The 20671-nt window shown below is 38.7% G+C and overlaps 1 protein-coding gene across 8 annotated transcripts in view; it reads right to left on the bottom strand.

The window, feature by feature from the left end:
• The window catches only part of LOC127451997 (tubby protein homolog), a 108419-nt gene that overhangs the window by 46631 nt on the left and 41117 nt on the right, over window positions 1–20671 (bottom strand). The window contains exon 1 of one of the 8 annotated variants that reach the window (XM_051717131.1): window positions 1788–2251. The exons of the other annotated variants lie outside the window; for them this stretch is intronic. Within the exon in view, the coding sequence (XP_051573091.1) occupies window positions 1788–1825 (38 nt within the window). The 5' untranslated portion in view covers window positions 1826–2251. Of the gene's footprint in view, window positions 1–1787; window positions 2252–20671 lie in introns of those variants that run through there. 8 annotated transcript variants of the gene reach the window in all.

Here is a 20671-nt window from a genome sequence, read left to right as displayed (position 1 = left end):
CAATATAAATTAAGTTTAATGATAATCTTAAACAAAAACACACAAACATAAACACATACAGGGCAGCTGCCTGTAGTTTTCTCTCTCTCTCAAACTGCCATCTACGGTCACCTTTATCCCTCGCTCGCCTCATCAGGCTGATTGGGGTCCGGGCGTACGTCATTCTGGCCCGGCCCCGCCCTCCTCCGCGCTACCCTGTACTATACATAAATAGCTAATATTGGCATTATATTCATGATGTTAGCCAGAGGGGCACTGGCCCCCACAGTGAGCCTGGATTCTCCCAAGATTATTTTTCTCCATTAACCAACATCTTATGGAGTTTTGTGTTCCTTGCAACAGTCGCCTTAAGCTTGCTCACTGAGGGTCTAAATATAAATATCATTATTTTCTATTATTTATTTTAAGATGCAATTTACAATCATGTTTTTTTTTTTTATTAAACCACACTATTATGACTCGAAAACCTTACTATATTACAGCTTTTTCTGTTGAACTTCTGCAGTTAATCCATGATGAACTTCAAAGACATTAGTCATTGATCTTACATTTCTTACAAAATCTTTGTTTAATGTTTGATGTGTGTTGTGAAAAACGCTATACAAATAAAATGAATTGACTTGAAGTTTAGCTGGTTATCAAATGCCACTCCCAGGTTCCTGGCTGTCCTGGTTGTTGTTAGTATTGTTGATACTAATGCACTGTTGATTGATGTTTTGCTTGAATGACAGGTAGAGCTGCGATGTGTCTTTATGATAGGTCTGAGTGATGTTGTTTAGAAAGAGAAGAGGAGGAGTCCAAGCACTGAACCCTGAGAAACAACAGTGGTTAGCTGGTGTGACTTGGACACCTTTCCTCTCCAGGAGACCTTGAAGGATCTGCCTGTGAGGTACAACTCAAACCAGCCAAGCGTGGTTCCTGTGATGCCCAGGTCAGAGAGGGTGGACAGGAGGATCTGGTGTTTAACTGTTTCAAAGGCAGTAGACAGGTCAAAGAGGATGAGGACTGATTATTTGGAGTTAGCTCTTGCCAGTCACAGGGTTTCAGTTACTGGAAAAAACACATTTAACAATCTGCCCTGACCTGACTTTTATGAAAAATTAATTTGTCCTAAGAACACATTTAAAACTTTAAGTAAAAATCTGCTTTCACAATATAGCTGACCATTGCCTTAATGTATTCCATTGTGGTTTGATTATGTTCACTTGTTTACCAGAATGATGATATTGAAAATGTACTTTGAATGGAAGAATTGACTGAAGTTATTGTAATTTAAATGAGTTTTGAACTAGGTGTTTGACACAAACATACAAAAACTCTGCTAAAGAAAACATTTGACTCTTATCGTAATTGAGATAAAGCCATTGTGAAAACTCCCCCATGTGACTAGCCCCAGTCTCCTCTATATCAGGAAAGCCTCTATTATTTAGAGGTATTAAATGAGACTTCCAGTTACAGAAAGAAATGTTACTAAAAATCTCAATTTAAGATCTCAAAACTGCACAATAACTTTATACACAAACACACATGCTCACATTCAAATACAGTTGCATCTGCTTTATAAAAGCTGGATTACATACTATGCAGCACGAGAGAGCCAAGAGTCTAACAGAAACAAGACAAGGGCAAGAGGTTCACCTTTGCAACCCTGCCAGCAAATCATTCATTACACACTGTCTCCTGTCAAAGACACATCTCCAACCCTGAACACATACCCTCACAACCTCACTTGCTCGTTTGTGCAATAAACTCCATGCTCACATGAGCAATGGATACAATAGATGTACCTGTAAGGGATCCAGTCAGACGAGTGTTTGGAGCTCATCTCTGTGTATGTTGAATGGGTTCAGAGCGCAGGGGAAGGGTTGAGGCAGCCGAGCAAGACAGCAGCAGCGATGCCAGCGACAGAGCCCATGCAGCCCGACCATGCCCTGCACGAACACACATACATACACTTCTTCCTCCGCTGTCTAGAAATCCTCTGCCTCTTCCATTCATACAGCCTTGGCTTGCAGTCCACGACAGATCCTCTTTACATAGTGAGCCGTGTTAGGCTGCCTCGCTGTGGCTGCACTCCCCCTTTCCACTTTTCTTCTTCTCTCCTAATTTGTTTGTTCCTGTTCTTTCTGTCCCTGAGTCTTGTCCTCGCAGTCACGTCACACTTCTGTCTGTTTTATTTTCATTCACCCTAACTGTCTGTCTCTTGCCATCATCTGTGGTTGTTCAATCTTATAAACACATCTGTGTATTGTGGCTCTCTCTGTCTCTCAACTGCGCCTCGTACTGACTGCCTCCTTCCCTTTTCTCTTTCTCTTATTCTCTCCCTCCTGCTCACACTCTCTCTCTCTCTCTCTCTCTCTCTCTCTCTCTCCAACCACTATCATTATAACCTTACAGCTCCCTTTTGTCTAGTTGCTTTGATGTTTGTTGCAATGCTCTGCTGGTCTATCAACACAGATACACACACAAGGCTGTGAAAAGCCGGAGCCTCAAATGCGTTTTCTGAGCCATGATTTATTCATCCCTTCATTCAGTTCTGGGCTCATTAACATGGGACAGAGCAGCGCAGTTGTAATTGTCTTTGATTTAACATGCTGAATACAAACTCAGCACACCATTTTGTCTTTGTTTATTGGCTTTCCCTTGTTTTTGGTCCCCTTGATACAGTACTGCAGTCAGCTAAATGAGAAGCTGACTTCATATACATACAGTTGTGCTCAAAAGTTTGCATACCCTGGCAGAAATTGTGAAATTTTGGCATTGATTTTGAAAATATGACTGATCATGCAAGAAAACTGTCTTTTATTTAAGGATAGTGATCATATGAAGCCATTTATTATCACATAATTGTTTGGCTCCTTTTTAAATCATAATGATAACAAAAATCACCCAAATGGCCCTGATCAAAAGTTTACATTTCCTTGAATGTTCGGCCTTGTTACAGACACACAAGGTGACACACACAGGTTTAAATGGCAATTAAAGGTTAATTTCCCACACCTGTGGCTTTTTAAATTGCAATTAGTGTCTGTGTATGAATAGTCAATGAGTTTGTTAGCACTCACGTGGATGCACTGAGCAGGCTAGATACTGAGCCATGGGGAGCAGAAAAGAACTGTCAAAAGACCTGCGTAACAAGGTAATGGAACTTTATAAAGATGGAAAAGGATATAAAAATATATCCAAAGCCTTGAAAATGCCAGTCAGTACTGTTCAATCACTTATTAAGAAGTGGAAAATTAGGGGATCTCTTGATACCAAGCCAAGGTCAGGTAGACCGAGAAAGATTTCAGCCACAACTGCCAGAAGAATTGTTCGGGATACAAGAAAAAACCCACAGGTAACCTCAGGAGAAATACAGGCTGCTCTGGAAAAAGACGGTGTGGTTGTTTCAAGGAGCACAATACTTGTTGACCCCTCTCCAAACATAGCGCTTATGGTTGTGACCATAAAGCTCTATTTTGGTCTCGTCACTCCAAATTACAGTGTGCCAGAAGCTGTGAGGCATGTCAAGGTGTTGTCGGGCATATTGTAACCGGGCTTTTTTGTGTCATTGGCTTCTTTCTGGCAACTCCACCATGCAGCTCATTTTTGTTCAAGTATCGTTGTATTGTGCTCCTGATCAGGGCCATTTGGGTGATTTCTGTTACCATTATGATTTAAAAAGGAGCCAAACAACTATGTGATAATAAATGGCTTCATATGATCACTATCCTTAAATAAAAGACAGTTTTTTTGCATGATCAGTCCTATTTTCAAAATCAATGCCAAAATTTCAAAATTTCTGCCAGGGTATGCAAACTTTTGAGCACAACTGTACACATTGCCTGCATCTGTTACCACCATGTACAAAGGCAAATTAAATCATCGCCATTGTGTGCATTGTATTTTAATGATAAAACTTTAAGATAATATTCATAATTCAAAGGATGCATGATTTTTGCTGCAAATCCAAATTTTAAACAAACATAATGCTGTGGTCAATTAATCTACATTAGGTGAAAAACAATTCCTTCAGCTCTCTGCTTTTAAATTATTTGTCCCTCTGTATTTGTGTCAAGCGCACTCCTGTGAGCCATCATGTTTCTTTGTAACATCCTCTGCAGCCTGGAGCGTATTCTGTTTTACTGAATATCAGCTTACTTATCTCTCCTCTGGACTTCCTCATCTTTCTTAGTGTCACACTAAGTCATGTTGATTTAGCACATGGCTCAGGCATACACTCACTTCCCTGACCATAAAATGCTCTCAGCGTTTTCAGCTGTGTGTGTGTGTGTGTGTGTGTGTGTGTGTGCTATGTTTTTGTCGTTGTTGTTAATATGAATTAGAACATACGTACGTAAAGTCAACCAAGGAACACTGTGGTCCATCATTGTAGGAAAAAATCATTATCCTACATTAATAATTAGGCCATATACTTTATGCAACAAAATGTCAAAATTATGAATTGTCACTGTGCCACTGCACTTACAAATACAAAATGAGTGCTTAGAACTTATATCTAATCTTCAAACTACTGCACACACTGAAGAAAGCATGTAACCGAAATGTTTGTGTTTTTAAACACCTTAGATAAAACTATTGCCTTTACAAGCACAATCTTACACTGATTATGCACGTATAACACAACACGTATAGTCATATAAACGGCTTAATTATTTGTTATTTTTCGAATAAGCTGATTTTTGGAAGTTATCAGTGCATTGGTGCGCATGTAAATGTGCTCAATGTAATGCAGAATGAAATTATTTATAAAATATAAAAGCAATGAGTAAGGCCTGTTTCAGTGTTCACACTGGGAGCATGAGCTGCGCGTTAACACTTAGCAAGAGTGTCCCAGGCACTATGTTGGTCATTTGAAATCAGACATCAGATGCAAGTTCCACACACAGTAACAAGTAAACAAGCACACAATCTATTCAGTAAAACTGGATAAATACAAGCTATTTAAGTGGCTTATAGCTACACTTTGAGGTTTGTGTTCCCCTCCGTTTAGATTAATCACCATTTGATGTTCTGTACTGTGATCCCCTCTGTAAATTAGATTTTAAAATGAACAAGTTCATAATACACTAATGAGCCAAAACATTATGACCACCTGCCTAACAGCTTTTTGTCCTTCGCGTGCCGGCAAAACATTACCAACCCGCCGAGGCATGGACTCTACAAGACCCCTGAAGGTGTCCTGTGGTATCTAGCACCAAGACATTAGCAGCAGATCATTCAGGTACTGTAAGTTGCGAGGTGGAACCACCGTGGATCGGACTTGTTGGTCCAGCACATCCCAAAGGTGCTCAGTCGGATTTAGATCTGGGAAAATTTGGAGGCTAGGGCAACACCTTGAACTCTTCATGTTCCTCGAACCATTCCTGAACAATGTGTGCAGTGTGGCAGGGCGCATTATCCTGCTGAAAGAGGCCACTGCCATCAGGAAATACCATTGCCATGAAGGGGTGTACCTGGTCTGCAACGATGTTTAGGTAGGTGGCACATGTCTAATTAATGTCCACATGAATGGCCGGACCCAGGGTTTCCCAGCAGAACACTGCCCAGAGCATCATACTCCCTCCACCGACTTGTCGTCTTCCCCCAGTGCATCCTGGTGCCATCAATTCCCGCACACGTACATGGCTGTCCACGTGAGGTAAAAGAAAACAGGACTCATTGGACCAGGCGACCTACTTCCACTGCTCCAAGGTCCAGTTCTGAAGCTTGCATGTCCAATGTAGGCGCTTTCGACGATGGACAGGGGTCATCATGGGCACTCTAAACGGTCTGCGGCTGTGCAGCCCCATAAGCAGAAGGGTGCAATAGACTGTGTGTTGTGACACATTCCTCCCGTAACCATCATTAAAAATTTCTGTGACTTGTGCCACAGTAGACCTTCTATCAGTTCGGACCAGATGATATAGTCTTTGTTGCCCTCTCGCATCGATGTGCCTTGGGCACCCAACACCCTGTCGCTGGTTTGTGGTTTGTCCCTCCTCGTCGGTAGGTACTCACAACTGCTGACCGGGAGCACCTCACAACCCTTGCCATTTCAGAGATGCTCTGACCCAGTCATCTGGCCATAACAATTTGGCCCTTGTCAAAGTCGCTCAGGTCTTTTCTTCTGCCCATTTCTCCTGCATTCAACACGTAGACTATGAGAACTGATTGTTTGCTTACCAACTAATCAACCCAGACCTTGATATGTGGCCTTGTTAGGAGATTATCAACATTATTCGCTTCACCTGTGAGTGGTCATAATGTTTTGGCTCAACAGCGTAATTCTCAATGACCAATTTCTGATAAGCAGTGCTGATAGTGATCAGTTATCGGCAAAAGCCTATGCCAATAGTTGACAATATATATATATTTATAACTACGTTTCACTGTGGCTGGCACTGAAGGATTCTACAGATAGAACGACTTAAGTGTGCTGTGTGAAACAGGTACTGTATGAGTGTGAAACCAGTTAATTAGTTTGAAGTACTGAAAAAAATAGCACCATCACAAAATAATCACAAAATTATGGTGTCAAAATCTGAATAAAGGTGCATCCAAACCCTGCTGGAAAATCCAGCTTAAGCTGGTACTTGTGATTTGGAACAGCAGGTTTCTAGCTGGTCCAAGCTGCTCATTAGCTGGTCCAAGCTGGGGCCGGATTCACGAAAATGTTCTTAAGCAAAAAATTAAGACAGTTCTCAGGATGAATTATAAGAAGTTCGTAAGAACATTCCTAAGTGCAATTCTTGAAAAATTCTTAAGTTCGCAAATATTTTCTTAAGAACATTCAAAAAACATTTCTTAAGAATAAAAAGACAGGCTTTGACATTGTCTGATCAGCCTGCTCATGAAGTTGCCTTGTCTAATAGCCTAACAAATTCAATATTTCAATACTGGTAAATCGGAACGATAAATGTACCTAATAACCTTTTTTTAAAGTAGAAAGCATCTTGCGAGAATCTTTTGGAATACAAAGTGCGTGAGATGTGTTAGTTTAATGACACTACCCCTCATAGGAGAATTTACTTTCTGATAACCATTTGATAACTTTAAATTTGAAATGGAGCAAAAGAAAAGAAACAAAAATTTCAGTAGACAAGAGGTTCTTGCTGAGGAACTTACTGTTGAAATTACTGTAAGGAAAATGTTCTCCTTGGGAAGCTTTATAATTATATCATGTTGGAAAGTAAGAAGCTGGTAAATGGGAGGCTGTCTCTGCTGTGCCCAACACCGATCGGGATGTGGATGGGGGGTGAAAAAGAAAGGCTCAGCTCTCTAATGTTGTAATTATTATGTTTCTATGAACTCTAAAGATCACGGAGAGAATGTACTATATGCAGCACATCCGTTTGAATAAGCATGATTGGTCACCACACCAAGAAGCTTCAAAACAACATTTATTGTTTGAATTTGGTGATAACATTTACATGAAAATAAAAATATAATTAAAAACAAAACAGTCAAAAATGTGTTTTGGTCTAAAATGACATTACTACTTAAAAAGCCCATTGCGACTTCAGACTCAACATGATAGAATGCGTCACATTTGAAAGAACCCAGTAAATTCATTAAACATCTAACCTTTTAGAATTTAAGACAACTGTGAGGTTATCCTAACTTTAAGATGTTATTTTTTAATTAGAATTCTTCTTAATTTTTTTTCTTAAGAAATTAAGAAGAAAATGGTAGTTAAGAACAATTTTCTTCTTAAGAACATTTCATGAATCCAGCCCCTGGTATTTTGCTGGTCCAAGCTGGGAGACCATCATGGAACAGCTACCAGTTGCTCATACCACCAGCTAAAGGTGGTATTCAAGTCAAGTTATTTTTATTTGTATAGCGCTTTCACAACACATCTTTTCAAAACAGCTTTACAGAAAATTATGCTTTAACAGGAAAAGCTGTAATATAGTAATGTCTTTGAGTCATAATAGTGCGGTTTAATAAAAATAAAAAAACATGATTGTAAATTGCACCTTAAAATAAATAATAGAAAATAATTATAATTATATTTATATTTAGACCCCCAGTGAGCAAGCTTAAGGCGACTGTGGCAAGGAACTCAACACTCCATAAGATGTTGGTCAATGGAGAAAAATAACCCTGGGGAAACCAGGCTCGCTGTGGGGGCCAGTTCCCCTCTGGCTAAACAGCATGAATATAATGCCAATATTAGTTATTCATGTGAAGTACAAGTCAAGATTTAAAATTAGTAAACTAAGTAAGTGTTAGGGGCCAATGTTTAAAAAAAAAAAAAAGCTTTTATATTAATTGTAAGATTAATGACTAAAGTCTTAGAATTTACATAATTAACTGCAGCTGTGCAAACAGATGCATTGTCTCTTGTTATTTGGCTGATGAAGGCTGCAATTCATTTATTATCCATGTATTCCATTTTAAGAGTTTAGTCCATCCTTTGGCCAAAGTGATGCAGGCAGAGGTCAGTAAGGTGCTGTATGTGGCAGATTAATTTCTGGTGGAGTCCATTTTAAGTCCAAGTTTCAGGCCGTGTCCAGTAAAGTATCCCATGCCTGACGGTTGGTGCTGGCATCAGTTCATCCTCTGTGAAGTCCATCATAGTAGACTGAAGTGATATCTGCTGGCACAGGATGCAGTTAGTCATCATCACTAAGTAACATGTAGTAGTGGGAGTCGGACATCAGGCAGGACCGGAGTCGGACATCAGGCAGAAACGGAGCTGGATCTGGCAGGCTCTGTTAACCTCAGGATAGCTGGTTGACCAGCTACGAACCAGCCTGGGCCAGCACATGACCAGCTTGGACAAGCTCATGGCCAGCTTGGAACAGCTCAAGACCAGCTTGGACTGGCTCAATACCAGCTTGGACCAGCTCCCATGTTCCAACACAGCTACCAGCTTAAACTTGATTTTCATGCAGGGAAAGGCAGCTTTGCATCTGCCAATTCACTGTTGCAGACCGCTAGCAGAATAAGAGACCGTTGACGCTTATTTTCTAAATTTAACTCAAGAATAAATGTATTCAACTGAATAAAGAAATTCAGTTTTGCCAATTCAAAGCTATTATTTTTCCTTAGTCCATGAAAAAATACATTAAATCACTCTCAAAAAACAGTCTCTGCTAGTCTTGCTTTCAGACAAAAGAAACAGCACTTATATATTACATCTAAGATGACTTGAATCAAAAGCCAAGATTAGCACAGACCTGCTTTCAACGGTGTGCAAAAATAATAATAAAATGAAATCATCATGTCCCATTCAATGGCCAAAATCAACGCATCTCCCTGCAGGGGGACAGAGGTCAACATTCGTCTTAGCAGGGGTCACAAACAGACAACATGGTGGGCTACTGCTGGATCATACGTCCTCCGCTACGCTCCAGCAGAGGAAGAGCAGGTGGAAAAGCAGCATGGCTAGTAAATATTTGATGGTGTCGCAAGCTGTTTGAAGTCACACTATACTGAGCTCATAGCCTGGACAGATCTGTTCTCAAAAAGTCCATAAAGTGTGACCAGTGGAAGAAATTAGTTATTGGCTGTTTTCACTGATGCTCTGTGTTGAGCTTTATTGCTGTGACAGGGGGTCTCTGTGTAGCATGGTGCTAGCTAGCATTGCCAAGGACAGCACAGCAGCTGCAGAACCAGAGTATGAAGAGCTTTGTTAATAATGCAGAGACTTCATCAGCCATGCTGGACACGAGGTGCCAATGGTTGCTGATGAATGAACATAAAATCTACACCCCTCTGTGTGCCTGAGTATGTGTATATCAGTGTGTTGCGTGCATCATCTCTTCTTTAATGTTCTGAACAAGTGACCCAGTCATTGTCAGACAAGTATGTACGTGCACTGTATTTTTGTCTTTTTTCTAATAAAATTACTTAAACACCCTTATAACAAAATAAATGTACTTGTTGCGATGCAAAATTGTGTAAAATAATAAGACTTGGTTTTAGGGAATATAACTTGAATTAAGTTTATTTTTTCTTGCCTGATTGTCTAATAGTTTTTTCTTGTTTTAAACATAAATCGAACACAATTTAGGAATGTTTATTATCCAACACAACTGTAATTCTCAAGTAAATGTAACTTGTTTTAAAAGGGTAGTTAATTCAAAAGTTAATTCACCCTCATGTTTTTCCAAATCCATATTACTTTTTGTTTTACATGGAACACAAAATTTCCCATGGAACAAATATTTTTTATCCATTTCCATTCAATAAAGGTGAATAATAAATAAATAAATAAATAAATAAATATATATAAATATAAATAAATATATATATATATATATATATACAGGTGCATCTCAATAAATTAGAATGTCGTGGAAAAGTTCATTTATTTCAGTAATTCAACTCAAATTGTGAAACTCGTGTATTAAATAAATTCAATGCACACAGACTAAAGTAGTTTAAGTCTTTGGTTCTTTTAATTGTGATGATTTTGGCTCACATTTAACAAAAACCCACCAATTCACTATCTCAAAAAATTAGAATATGGTGACATGCCAATCAGCTAATCAACTCAAAACACCTGCAAAGGTTTCCTGAGCCTTCAAAATGGTCTCTCAGTTTGGTTCACTAGGCTACACAATCATGGGGAAGACTGCTGATCTGACAGTTGTCCAGAAGACAATCATTGACACCCTTCATAAGGAGGGTAAGCCACAAACATTCATTGCCAAAGAAGCTGGCTGTTCACAGAGTGCTGTATCCAAACATGTTAACAGAAAGTTGTGTGGAAGAAAAAGATGCACAACCAACCGAGAGAACCGCAGCCTTATGATTGTCAAGCAAAATCGATTCAAGAATTTGGGTGAACTTCACAAGGAATGGACTGAGGCTGGGGTCAAGGCATCAAGAGCCACCACACACAGACATGTCAAGGAATTTGGCTACAGTTGTCGTATTCCTCTTGTTAAGCCACTCCTGAACCACAGACAACGTCAGAGGCATCTTACCTGGGCTGTTGCCCAGTGGTCCAAAGTCCTCTTTTCAGATGAGAGCAAGTTTTGTACTTCATTTGGAAACCAAGGTCCTAGAGTCTGGAGGAAGGGTGGAGAAGCTCATAGCCCAAGTTGCTTGAAGTCCAGTGTTAAGTTTCCACAGTCTGTGATGATTTGAGGTGCAATGTCATCTGCTGGTGTTGGTCCATTGTGTTTTTTGAAAACCAAAGTCACTGCACCCGTTTACCAAGAAATTTTGGAGCACTTCATGCTTCCTTCTGCTGACCAGCTTTTTAAAGATGCTGATTTCATTTTCCAGCAGGATTTGGCACCTGCCCACACTGCCAAAAGCACCAAAAGTTGGTTAAATGACCATGGTGTTGGTGTGCTTGACTGGCCAGCAAACTCACCAGACCTGAACCCCATAGAGAATCTATGGGGTATTGTCGAGGAAAATGAGAAACAAAAGACCAAAAAATGCAGATGAGCTGAAGGCCACTGTCAAAGAAACCTGGGCTTCCATACCACCTCAGCACTGCCACAAACTGATCACCTCCATGCCACGCCGAATTGAGGCAGTAATTAAAGCAAAAGGAGCCCCTACCAAGTATTGAGTACATATACAGTAAATGAACATACTTTCCAGAAGGCCAACAATTCACTAAAAATGTTTTTTTTATTGGTCTTATGATGTATTCTAATTTGTTGAGATAGTGAATTGGTGGGTTTTTGATAAATGTGAGCCAAAATCATCACAATTAAAAGAACCAAAGACTTAAACTACTTCAGTCTGTGTGCATTGAATTTATTTAATACACGAGTTTCACAATTTGAGTTGAATTACTGAAATAAATGAACTTTTCCACGACATTCTAATTTATTGAGATGCATCTGTATATATTATTATTTTATTTTTATTTTTTTTGCAGTAAGTATCCAACTGTGCATATTCTTTTATTGTGACTGTAAGAAAAGGTCTGTGATTTTCTCCAAATGTGGTTCCACTAACAAGACAAAAAGTTTTGAGATAGAGTAAGATAGAGTGGTTACTGTGAAGAAAGACTAAAGAAACATATGGGGAGATGAAAAGTCTTTCTCTCCCCTTCTCATTCTGTTTTATTTGTCTCTATCATCTTGAGTGCTAGTGAAGTGACTTCTTCACACTAAGCACAGCTGATGACAGAACCTGCTTGGTCCCTTTGATTACATTATATATTCCTTCCTCTGAATGCTCTCTAAAATCAATCCCAGGATTTTCCATTTTAATTGCTTATCAATACATGTTCCCATCCAAGACTGCCTTTTAATGAGTGAAGGGATGTAGGTTCCAAAATAACATTAAATCAGATTTCAGATTTCTGTCTCATTTTAAGATAATAGCTCAGAGATTTAAAGGAACAGTTCTTGCGTCATGACGTTTGGTCACGAGACATGTAGAAACAAAGAGCTTTGATGTTACTGATGTGCCGCCATATTTGATTTGGGCTCTGTATACATGAGTTGATCAATGATTTGATTTGAGAGTGAATAATGAGTTAAATGGTCTGTTTATTATACTAAGTGACTGTATGCTTTTTAGAAGACTTTTCAAAGAGCAAAGAGTTTCATGGACTTTTTTAACATGTAAAAGTTAGACTCTATCAACTGCAAATGTACAGAAATTCTTTAAAATATCTCCTTTTATGCTCTGCACAAGACAGAAAGTCCTATGTGTTTGAAACGACATGAGCATGAGTAAATAATGACATAATTTCCATTTTTGGGTGAACTATTTCTTTTAGCAGGAACTGGATCACAGAAGCACAAATCTCTGAAACAATCCGATGAACTCTTAATTAAAAACCAGCCAGAATGCAAAATGTTCTCAATGAGATACAGACCTTTTATTACGGCCGCATTTGTGAGGATAAATATTTACTGACATCTAATTAAGTTTTCATTTGCAGTGGCTTGAAATCCCAGATGGGCAGCTGGCAGCTTGTAGAGGAGGGTCTATGCAAACAGAGGAGTCTTTATTCCAAACTGAGGAGTAAATCTTCACGTGGCGAAGAAGGAAGAGAGGGAAAGCAAAAGAGGAAGTGCGAGAGTGGACATAAATGCTGGGCAACAATCTGCACTGATTCTATGTGACAGAAATAACAGCCTCTGCCTGCACAGATATAGGGTGACATTTAGATCTCATTCATGGATTACTCATCATGAAAGAACAATTTTTCTGGTTAAGTCACTGCAGGTGTAAGGCATCAGCAATATTATGCAATACTTTCCACAACACATGACAGACAGACATTTGTTTGAATCCATGACAATAATCTATAGATGTTAAATTGAATACTACACAGTACACACTATAGTCAACCCATCTCGAGTGACCGAGTTCTCTCCTTTATTAGGCTACATTCAAACAGCAGGCAAAAGTGGCCCAAATCTGATTTTTTTGCTCATATGGGACTCAGATTTGCTTTTTTCATAACAGTGTGAACAGCACAAACCACATGGAATCTGATCTTTTCGATTCTGATTTGGGCCACTTCCATATGTGGTCCTAAATCAGATACAGGTCTGATTTTTTGCAATGCGACCTCAGTCTGAACAGTCATATTGGAATTCATGCGACTTTCACGTCACTCTCGACATTCATCACAATTCTGCACTGGTGGGAGTCACTCTAAAGATTTTACATACCGGTAGTTCTTTGGTCACTCTGTGAATATGGAAGACAGCTGCGAAAATAGTCAATGGAGGGACAGTGAGGTGTTAGAACCCATAAGTATTTGGGGTGACAGCTCTATACAAGCAAACCTTGAGGGGTCATATCATAACCAGTCTGTGTTTGAGAGCATAGTGAAAGTTTTGCTCTCTTTCTCCTCATACTCATCCTCCTTATCACCTGCTCACGAATTCGCTGGCTTCCGCTGCACATCACCTTATAAATGAACGCTGACTTCAGTAGACTCCATGCTTACTTCAGTATGACAGCGTGCTGTGTGTGACGTCTTTGTTATTGTTCTTTTGCACATGCAGATCAGTTCAGGACCGTGACCAGTTCACACTGGAATCTGATATTGGCCACATTTAAAAAATAATGTGAACAGCCAAACGAAAAAATCGGATCTGAGCAATAAATCCGAATTGAGCACTAAGGCTTGCAGTGTGAACGTAGCCTTAGATGCAAATCTGGATTCAAATCTGGATTCACTGACAACACAAGCCACAGGTATCTAACTCTCTTAACGAGGCCAAGGCTTTATCCCAAGTCACCTGCTCTGTCCTTTAGCTCATGTAGTGGAACAGAGCTTGAGGTTAATATGCCTATATTAGAAATGTGTTTCTCAACTCTGGAGAATGATATTACATGGTTATTATACCAGGGATGGTCCTAATGGAAGTGAATAAGAACAATTAACATGCACTGCTGGATTTAAAGGAATATTCCAGGTTCAATACAAGTTAAGCTTAATTTACAGAATTTGTGGCATATGTTGATTACCACAAAAATGTATTTCGACTTGTTCCAACCCTAACCCATATTTACACAACCTCGTGTTATTCTAAATATGTATGACTGATAATCTTCCCCTCCATCGTAGCTTTCATTCCTCATTCGCACTTTGGTGAATTCCAACGTGTCACACAAGAACAAATGTGACCTGCCCTATCATTTTGAGTTACTTTGACCCAGAAACACATTTTGAGTTTGATGCACTAAAGTTAAAAGGAAGGCATTTAAATGAATATATCATGAAGGGGTCGATTTTTAGTGAAAAGCAACCTTAGTCTGCTCCTCCACAAGCTATCGTATAGCTTCAGATGCAGCCTGATCTTATGAAATATACAGTACGTGACTGCGGCCACATTTTTGCAAAATTATATTTTGTGGTTCTTTAAAAAATTTCTTAGGTGAAATATCCACTTTGTAGTGCTAAAAGTGAAAAAAGTTTTTTTTTTTAGGTTTTGCTCATTTTTTAAATCAACCAAACCTACCTCTCTACCCTAACACTTAAACGTAAACCTAACTGATAAGTGTTATAAAAAGCAAATTTGAGATACAAAATAAAGATATATGGTTTTGGAAGTACATGAGGGTGAGCAAATGAAGAATTATCATATTTGGTTCAATGAACCCTTTTAAAGATTTTAACATCTGTCAACAAATGCTTGCTCTTTTTCACTCTCTCTCTCTCTCTCTCTCTCTCTCTCTCTGTCTCTCTCTCTGTATGGGCACATTGTACAGTTCCCTGGGGGCACAACACTTTGAACGTTGGGAAGAGTCATTGGTGACATTAGTACTGAGCTAACTGAGCCAAGGAGGTCAAGGAGATTTCAGGTAATGCACAGCCTACAGACCCAATGAAATGGACTCATGCTAAGAAGGAACAGAGCCTGGATCCTCCCAGGCAAGACACATGACAGTTTACAAATGTTTTACACATTTAGTAGTTTGAACGAGGGGACAAGACACACATGGATGGTTGGAACCTTAGGCTTAATGACTGTGCACTAGTATTTGTGCCACATATCTGTAGCAAAACTTACATCATGTCTATTAATGAGGAGTTAATGGTTAAGGCAAGTATGATGCCAACTCTTATGGCCTGTTATCCATTTACTCTAATGAGGGATTTAGTTATAGGGCCCACCCCAGACTGACTTCAGATGGATTCAGATTTTTTATCTGATTTTTAAGCATATTTAGTTTTGGGGTGAATTTTGTTTGACTTCAGAATACAATGGTACACTCAAAAAAAATAGCTCTTTGGCTGAAATCGTTTCATTCGTGGACAGTGGTTCCATGTGTTTGAAATTGGTTTTCTTTACTTAAAATTACTAAGTAATCTCAACACAAACACATGTGTAGAATAAATCCAGTTGAAAATTAGACATTCGTGTATCTCAAATAAATATCTTCAAATAAACCTTTATGTACTAACAAGTGAAAGTGCATGTTAGCACATTAAATACATGCTGGTTGGAAGCACAACAGGGTGTAGTTTAGTAACTGTGCTATGGTTAGAACAGCAATAGCTCAATGAAGCGAGCAATCAATTTCATGTACAACATCTACTTGTCTTCATTAGCTTAAGCTCCACTCTTCACCGTAATGGTAACCCCCAAAACTCCAACATAAGAGAAACTCTTCTAAATCTCAGCATAACAAAACATTAAACACTAACAAGTATCCCACTTTATATTCATCTTGTACAAAAACACATAAAATTACACTTTAACATTTACTCTCCCTTTCAAGTCCCATGCAAAGCATGCTTGGAAATGGAAATCCCGTCCTGTTTATTCAATACTACATTAACACCACAAAAAGTATGCATGTAGTCCCAACTCAAATGGGTTAAAGATGCACTATGTAAGATTGTTTTGGTTTAAAATGAACAAATTGCCATTATTGACTGAGTACGTAAACAATCAGTGTTCAAAACAATGTTCTTACCTTACCCCGATTCACTAAGGTAAGCCTACAAAAATTATTTGTATTTTGAGCTGCTGGCTTATGACGCACATCCTTGCATCATTATGTCATGTCCATACACATAGGAAAGAAGAGCCGTATGTCTCGATCCCATGTAAATATGTAAACGTTGTAATACAGTTCTGAGCGTCAGCTACTGTTATCTGAAGTTTTTGGGGGTTTTTTTTTTACCACTTTTAATAAAATAAAACAAAATAGCTATTGTATAATTGCTCTCAACAAATATCAATGAAGTAGGTGTTACAGCCTTAGGTTGTATAAACAGCAAGAAAAAAAAAAAAGAGTCAGGGGAGCAACACACATTTTTAGCCAGAAAAATCTTTGAATACAAGCCAGTCAGAAATGTCCTCTGCCTGTGTATCATTTTGCACTTTCATATTTGCTGACATCAGATTACTAACGAGGCTGGGGCGGATGGAGGACAGGTTGGAGCAACGTTTAAGCAATAAATTTTTGCTTTTAGTTGAACAGGGTAGTATTTTATTTCATTTTATCATTTATATATGTATTTATTCATTTTCAGTTTGCCTGTCACACCAACCATCCTATTTCCAGCAGCTGAAAAATATTTTATAAAGTCAACCAAAACTGTAACAGCACTAGGCTTTCTTCTCTCTTAACAGTGGCTAGAACCCTCGGAAAGTTAATTTCAAAGTTAATTTCCACTTCATCAAAGGATCAGCATAACATACATGCCAGTTGTGGCAGTCATGTAAAGCACAGGTGCATGAACCAGAGGTCACAATTTGATCTTTGTCTCCCAGTCTCCTCTCCACACTTTTAAACATTACAGCCTCACTGCAGTCCACAAATTCCCACTAAGACCAGACTGAAATGTGTACATGCATTTGAAAATGTGGGGCTGAAAATGTCAGCACGGTCAACCTACTGGCAGTAGACCTGGAGAGATCCCATCTGGCATTCTGATAACTGTAGCTTCAACTGACTAAACAAAGCAGATCCAAATGTGTTCTATATACTAAGTAATTTCTGGAAAGATCTGTAGTTTGGTTGAATGTAGTATTTAAAGATATTTGTGACAAATCTAAAAGATGTTGGGAATTCCAATTACAATATAGCTTATAATTCAAGCTTCTAGATACAGAGTAGCTAGAGAATATGATGAGCATTGTAGTATGCATAACTCTTAACACCAGAGTCCTGCACATGGGCAGGTACCCAACGGGTGAACCGCTAATATTTGATGTAACGAGTGGAAAAATATTTACATTGTCATTTGCGGTGCGGGTCGAGAATCAATAGGCACGGGCCGAACTGCGGGTCAAATAGCAAAGGCAAATGACACCAGCATCTGTATGCACTGTGCGTACCATACGCGCTCCGACTGAGAAACATGTACTCTCACAATATTTCATCAATCATGAGGTGTGTCCAGTATTTCTGTTGGCGAATGAATAATTCTTTTGAGTTGATTCTTTTCAGTGAATTGGCCAACTTGAATTGGGCTTGCAAAACGGTCTGGATCGATTCGTGATTCAGTACAATTAGTTCGGAGCACTCTCTGAATCATTTGGAGCAGTTTCTCACACAGTAAAACAGTATCTGGATATTTACGTGGAAATTTACCTACAATCAACTGAAACAAATGGCTAACTTTTTGAAAGGTAACTTTGAGAAACTTCAGCTAGTGCTGTGTCATGTGAATACGAGGCTGTTCAAACAGAACGTCTTTTTGTGTCCGCTCGTGCTGTTTTTCAATCGTATTCCATGTAAACATCCACTAGATGGATGTCTTTTGACATCTGTGACACACTTCACTATGTTTTTAGCATCTCTCATAGGAGCGCTGCTTTTTTAGAAGCCGTGTCAAGTTAAATAGAACTTCTTCAACTGATAAAAACATGAGACACCCGCTTTCTGCTCTATTCGTTGTGGTGCGTTTGGCTTTTTTAACGCGAGCGCGTTTGTCCTGAGCGGTTACTGGAAGAAATGCTTTAACCAATAGTTGCACAAATGCTTCTCTCAAAGTCACCAGAATTAATATTTGGTTGTATTAAGCAGATTTCTGTGTGTACCCAAATCCTCTAGGCACCCATGGCCAAGGCAATTTATTTTTATTTTTTTTATGTCAAATAGGCCTAATGTTCATCTTTCTCATAATTGTCTGTTAATTGTCCAGGGCGTAGATTCCAGGGGGATGGGGGGAGGACAACTTCCCCATTATTTATACAAGGATCAATGGAAACATGGGTAAATGCTTCACGCTGCAACCCCCCAATGTTCGAGCCAAATCTACACCCTTGTAATTGTCACCACAATGTTAGGCTGTGTGTCTATTTTTCTTAAATGCACCAACTTAGGATGCCTAATGTTAATTTTATTACTTGTGTGATGTGAGCAAATAAACAATTTTTGTCTACCTGATGTAGTTGATTTATTTTAATGCGGGTGCGGTTCAGAACGCTGTCTACATGTTAAACGGGTCAGGTTGGGTACAGAATTACATTATTGCTGTTGTCAGATAATGGGTCAGTGTCATGATTTTATGTGTTTTGTTCTTGTTTTCATGTCTTTTATTTTAAAGTTTAGTTCCTGTTCCTGTTCAGGTCATGTGGTTTCATGTCATGTGATTTCCTGTTTCCTCATGTGTTCCTGGTCATGTGATATCCTATTCCCCTCCATGTTCATGTGTCTTGTTTTCATTGGTTCATTGTCTTTTCTCTTTATCAATTCTAGTTTGTCATTGGTTTTAGTTTATTAGTCTTGTTATCTTGTTTATAGTTCTGTCTGTTCATTGGTTGTCTTGTTACCCTTGTCCATGTATTTATACCCTCATGTTTGCCATTGTTCAGTGTCAGGTATTGTTTGTGTAACGTCGTGTTATTGTTTATGTTATAAGTTCATAGTCTAGTCTAGTCTAGTCTAGTCTAGTCTAGTCTAGTCTAGTCTAGTCTAGTATAGTCATGTCAAGTTCATGTTTATGTTCATGTTTGGAGTTATGATTTTTTGGATATCACGTTTGTAAACCATCAAACATCATAATCTTCATTGTCTTTGTCATTGCCAGCGGCAGAGTTACAGTCGGGTGCTCTGTTAAGTACTGCGGGTGTGGTTTTACAAAACAGGACCCGTGCAGGACTCTGCTTGACACTATCTTTAGATGGCAAACTCCCACAAAAGCCTTTGAACCTGAATCTACCTTAGTGATCTGACAACCCAAGCACAACTGCAGCAATGCCTCAGAAGTCATTGGAAATAGCACAGCTAAAATCAGCTTTTATCATTTTCAGTGCAAAGCACACAGACTGTAAACTGTGGGATTTAAAACATTTAAATTCCGGACTTACATACAGTACATTTCTTAAAAATGGCCTACACCTCAAACCTAATAAAAGTGTTATGAATGAGTGATATGGAGAGGTGCCAACAATTGACCTAAATAACTTAAACTAAAATTACTGTTCCCTGAAAAATGTATGTATTTTAAGTCTCTGTAAATAATTGATGGTCAAGCTCCATACATTTTCCCAAAAGCAATGGGCAAAATATAAAGGTATATGACTCTGCCCTTCCTTCTCAACCTTGTTGAATCTAAGCTTTTCTTTTCCGACTTGGCAAGTACAAAGAAGAGCCACTCTAAGGTTCAGCTAATTTTAGTTACCATGGTAACATCTATGGGTGAATGGCTGTCAAGGTAGTGTTATTGCATCAAACAAAGTAGGAGAACAAAAGTACTTACGATTTGAAAATACAACAAATGGGAATACATTAAATTATCCTGATAATGTAAAAATGAAGAAATAAAATGAATACAATTTTTAATATTGATCATTCAATAAAACAGATTCTTTCACTGAAATAAGTGTGGATGTCATGTTAAAGATTAGCAATGTTGTACATAGATATTATTTTTATTTTCTCTCTGATCACATTATCATGTTGTTATGAGTGGTTAGCCATTAAATAATGGGCATCTTTTTTTTTATTCTGGAAAACAAGGTACTCATATCAGCTTTTACCTTCATCACCCTATTGATACACTAACCCACACTCGCTGTAAATACGTTTTTCCTTTTCCATACTGTTATCCTGTGTTTCTCCTCATGTAAAAATATTTCTAGCACCCCAGTGGACTGTGACAGCCCAGCTCAGCTTTACTGCACTGACAGCTTCAGAGAAATGTATTTTCAAAATGCAAATACTGACACACATGGGCATAGCAACCATTATAATTGTAGCGGAAATGTCATCCCACATTTAAAAATCTGACCCATTTTTTTAGATAATCAATACTTACGCCTTCAAATTCATATTA

Source organism: Myxocyprinus asiaticus, chromosome 2 (genome assembly GCF_019703515.2).
Source record: "Myxocyprinus asiaticus isolate MX2 ecotype Aquarium Trade chromosome 2, UBuf_Myxa_2, whole genome shotgun sequence".
Taxonomy (NCBI): Eukaryota; Metazoa; Chordata; class Actinopteri; order Cypriniformes; family Catostomidae; genus Myxocyprinus; species Myxocyprinus asiaticus.
Note: the sequence above shows the minus strand (reverse complement) of the source record. Positions and strands in the feature narration are given on the sequence as shown.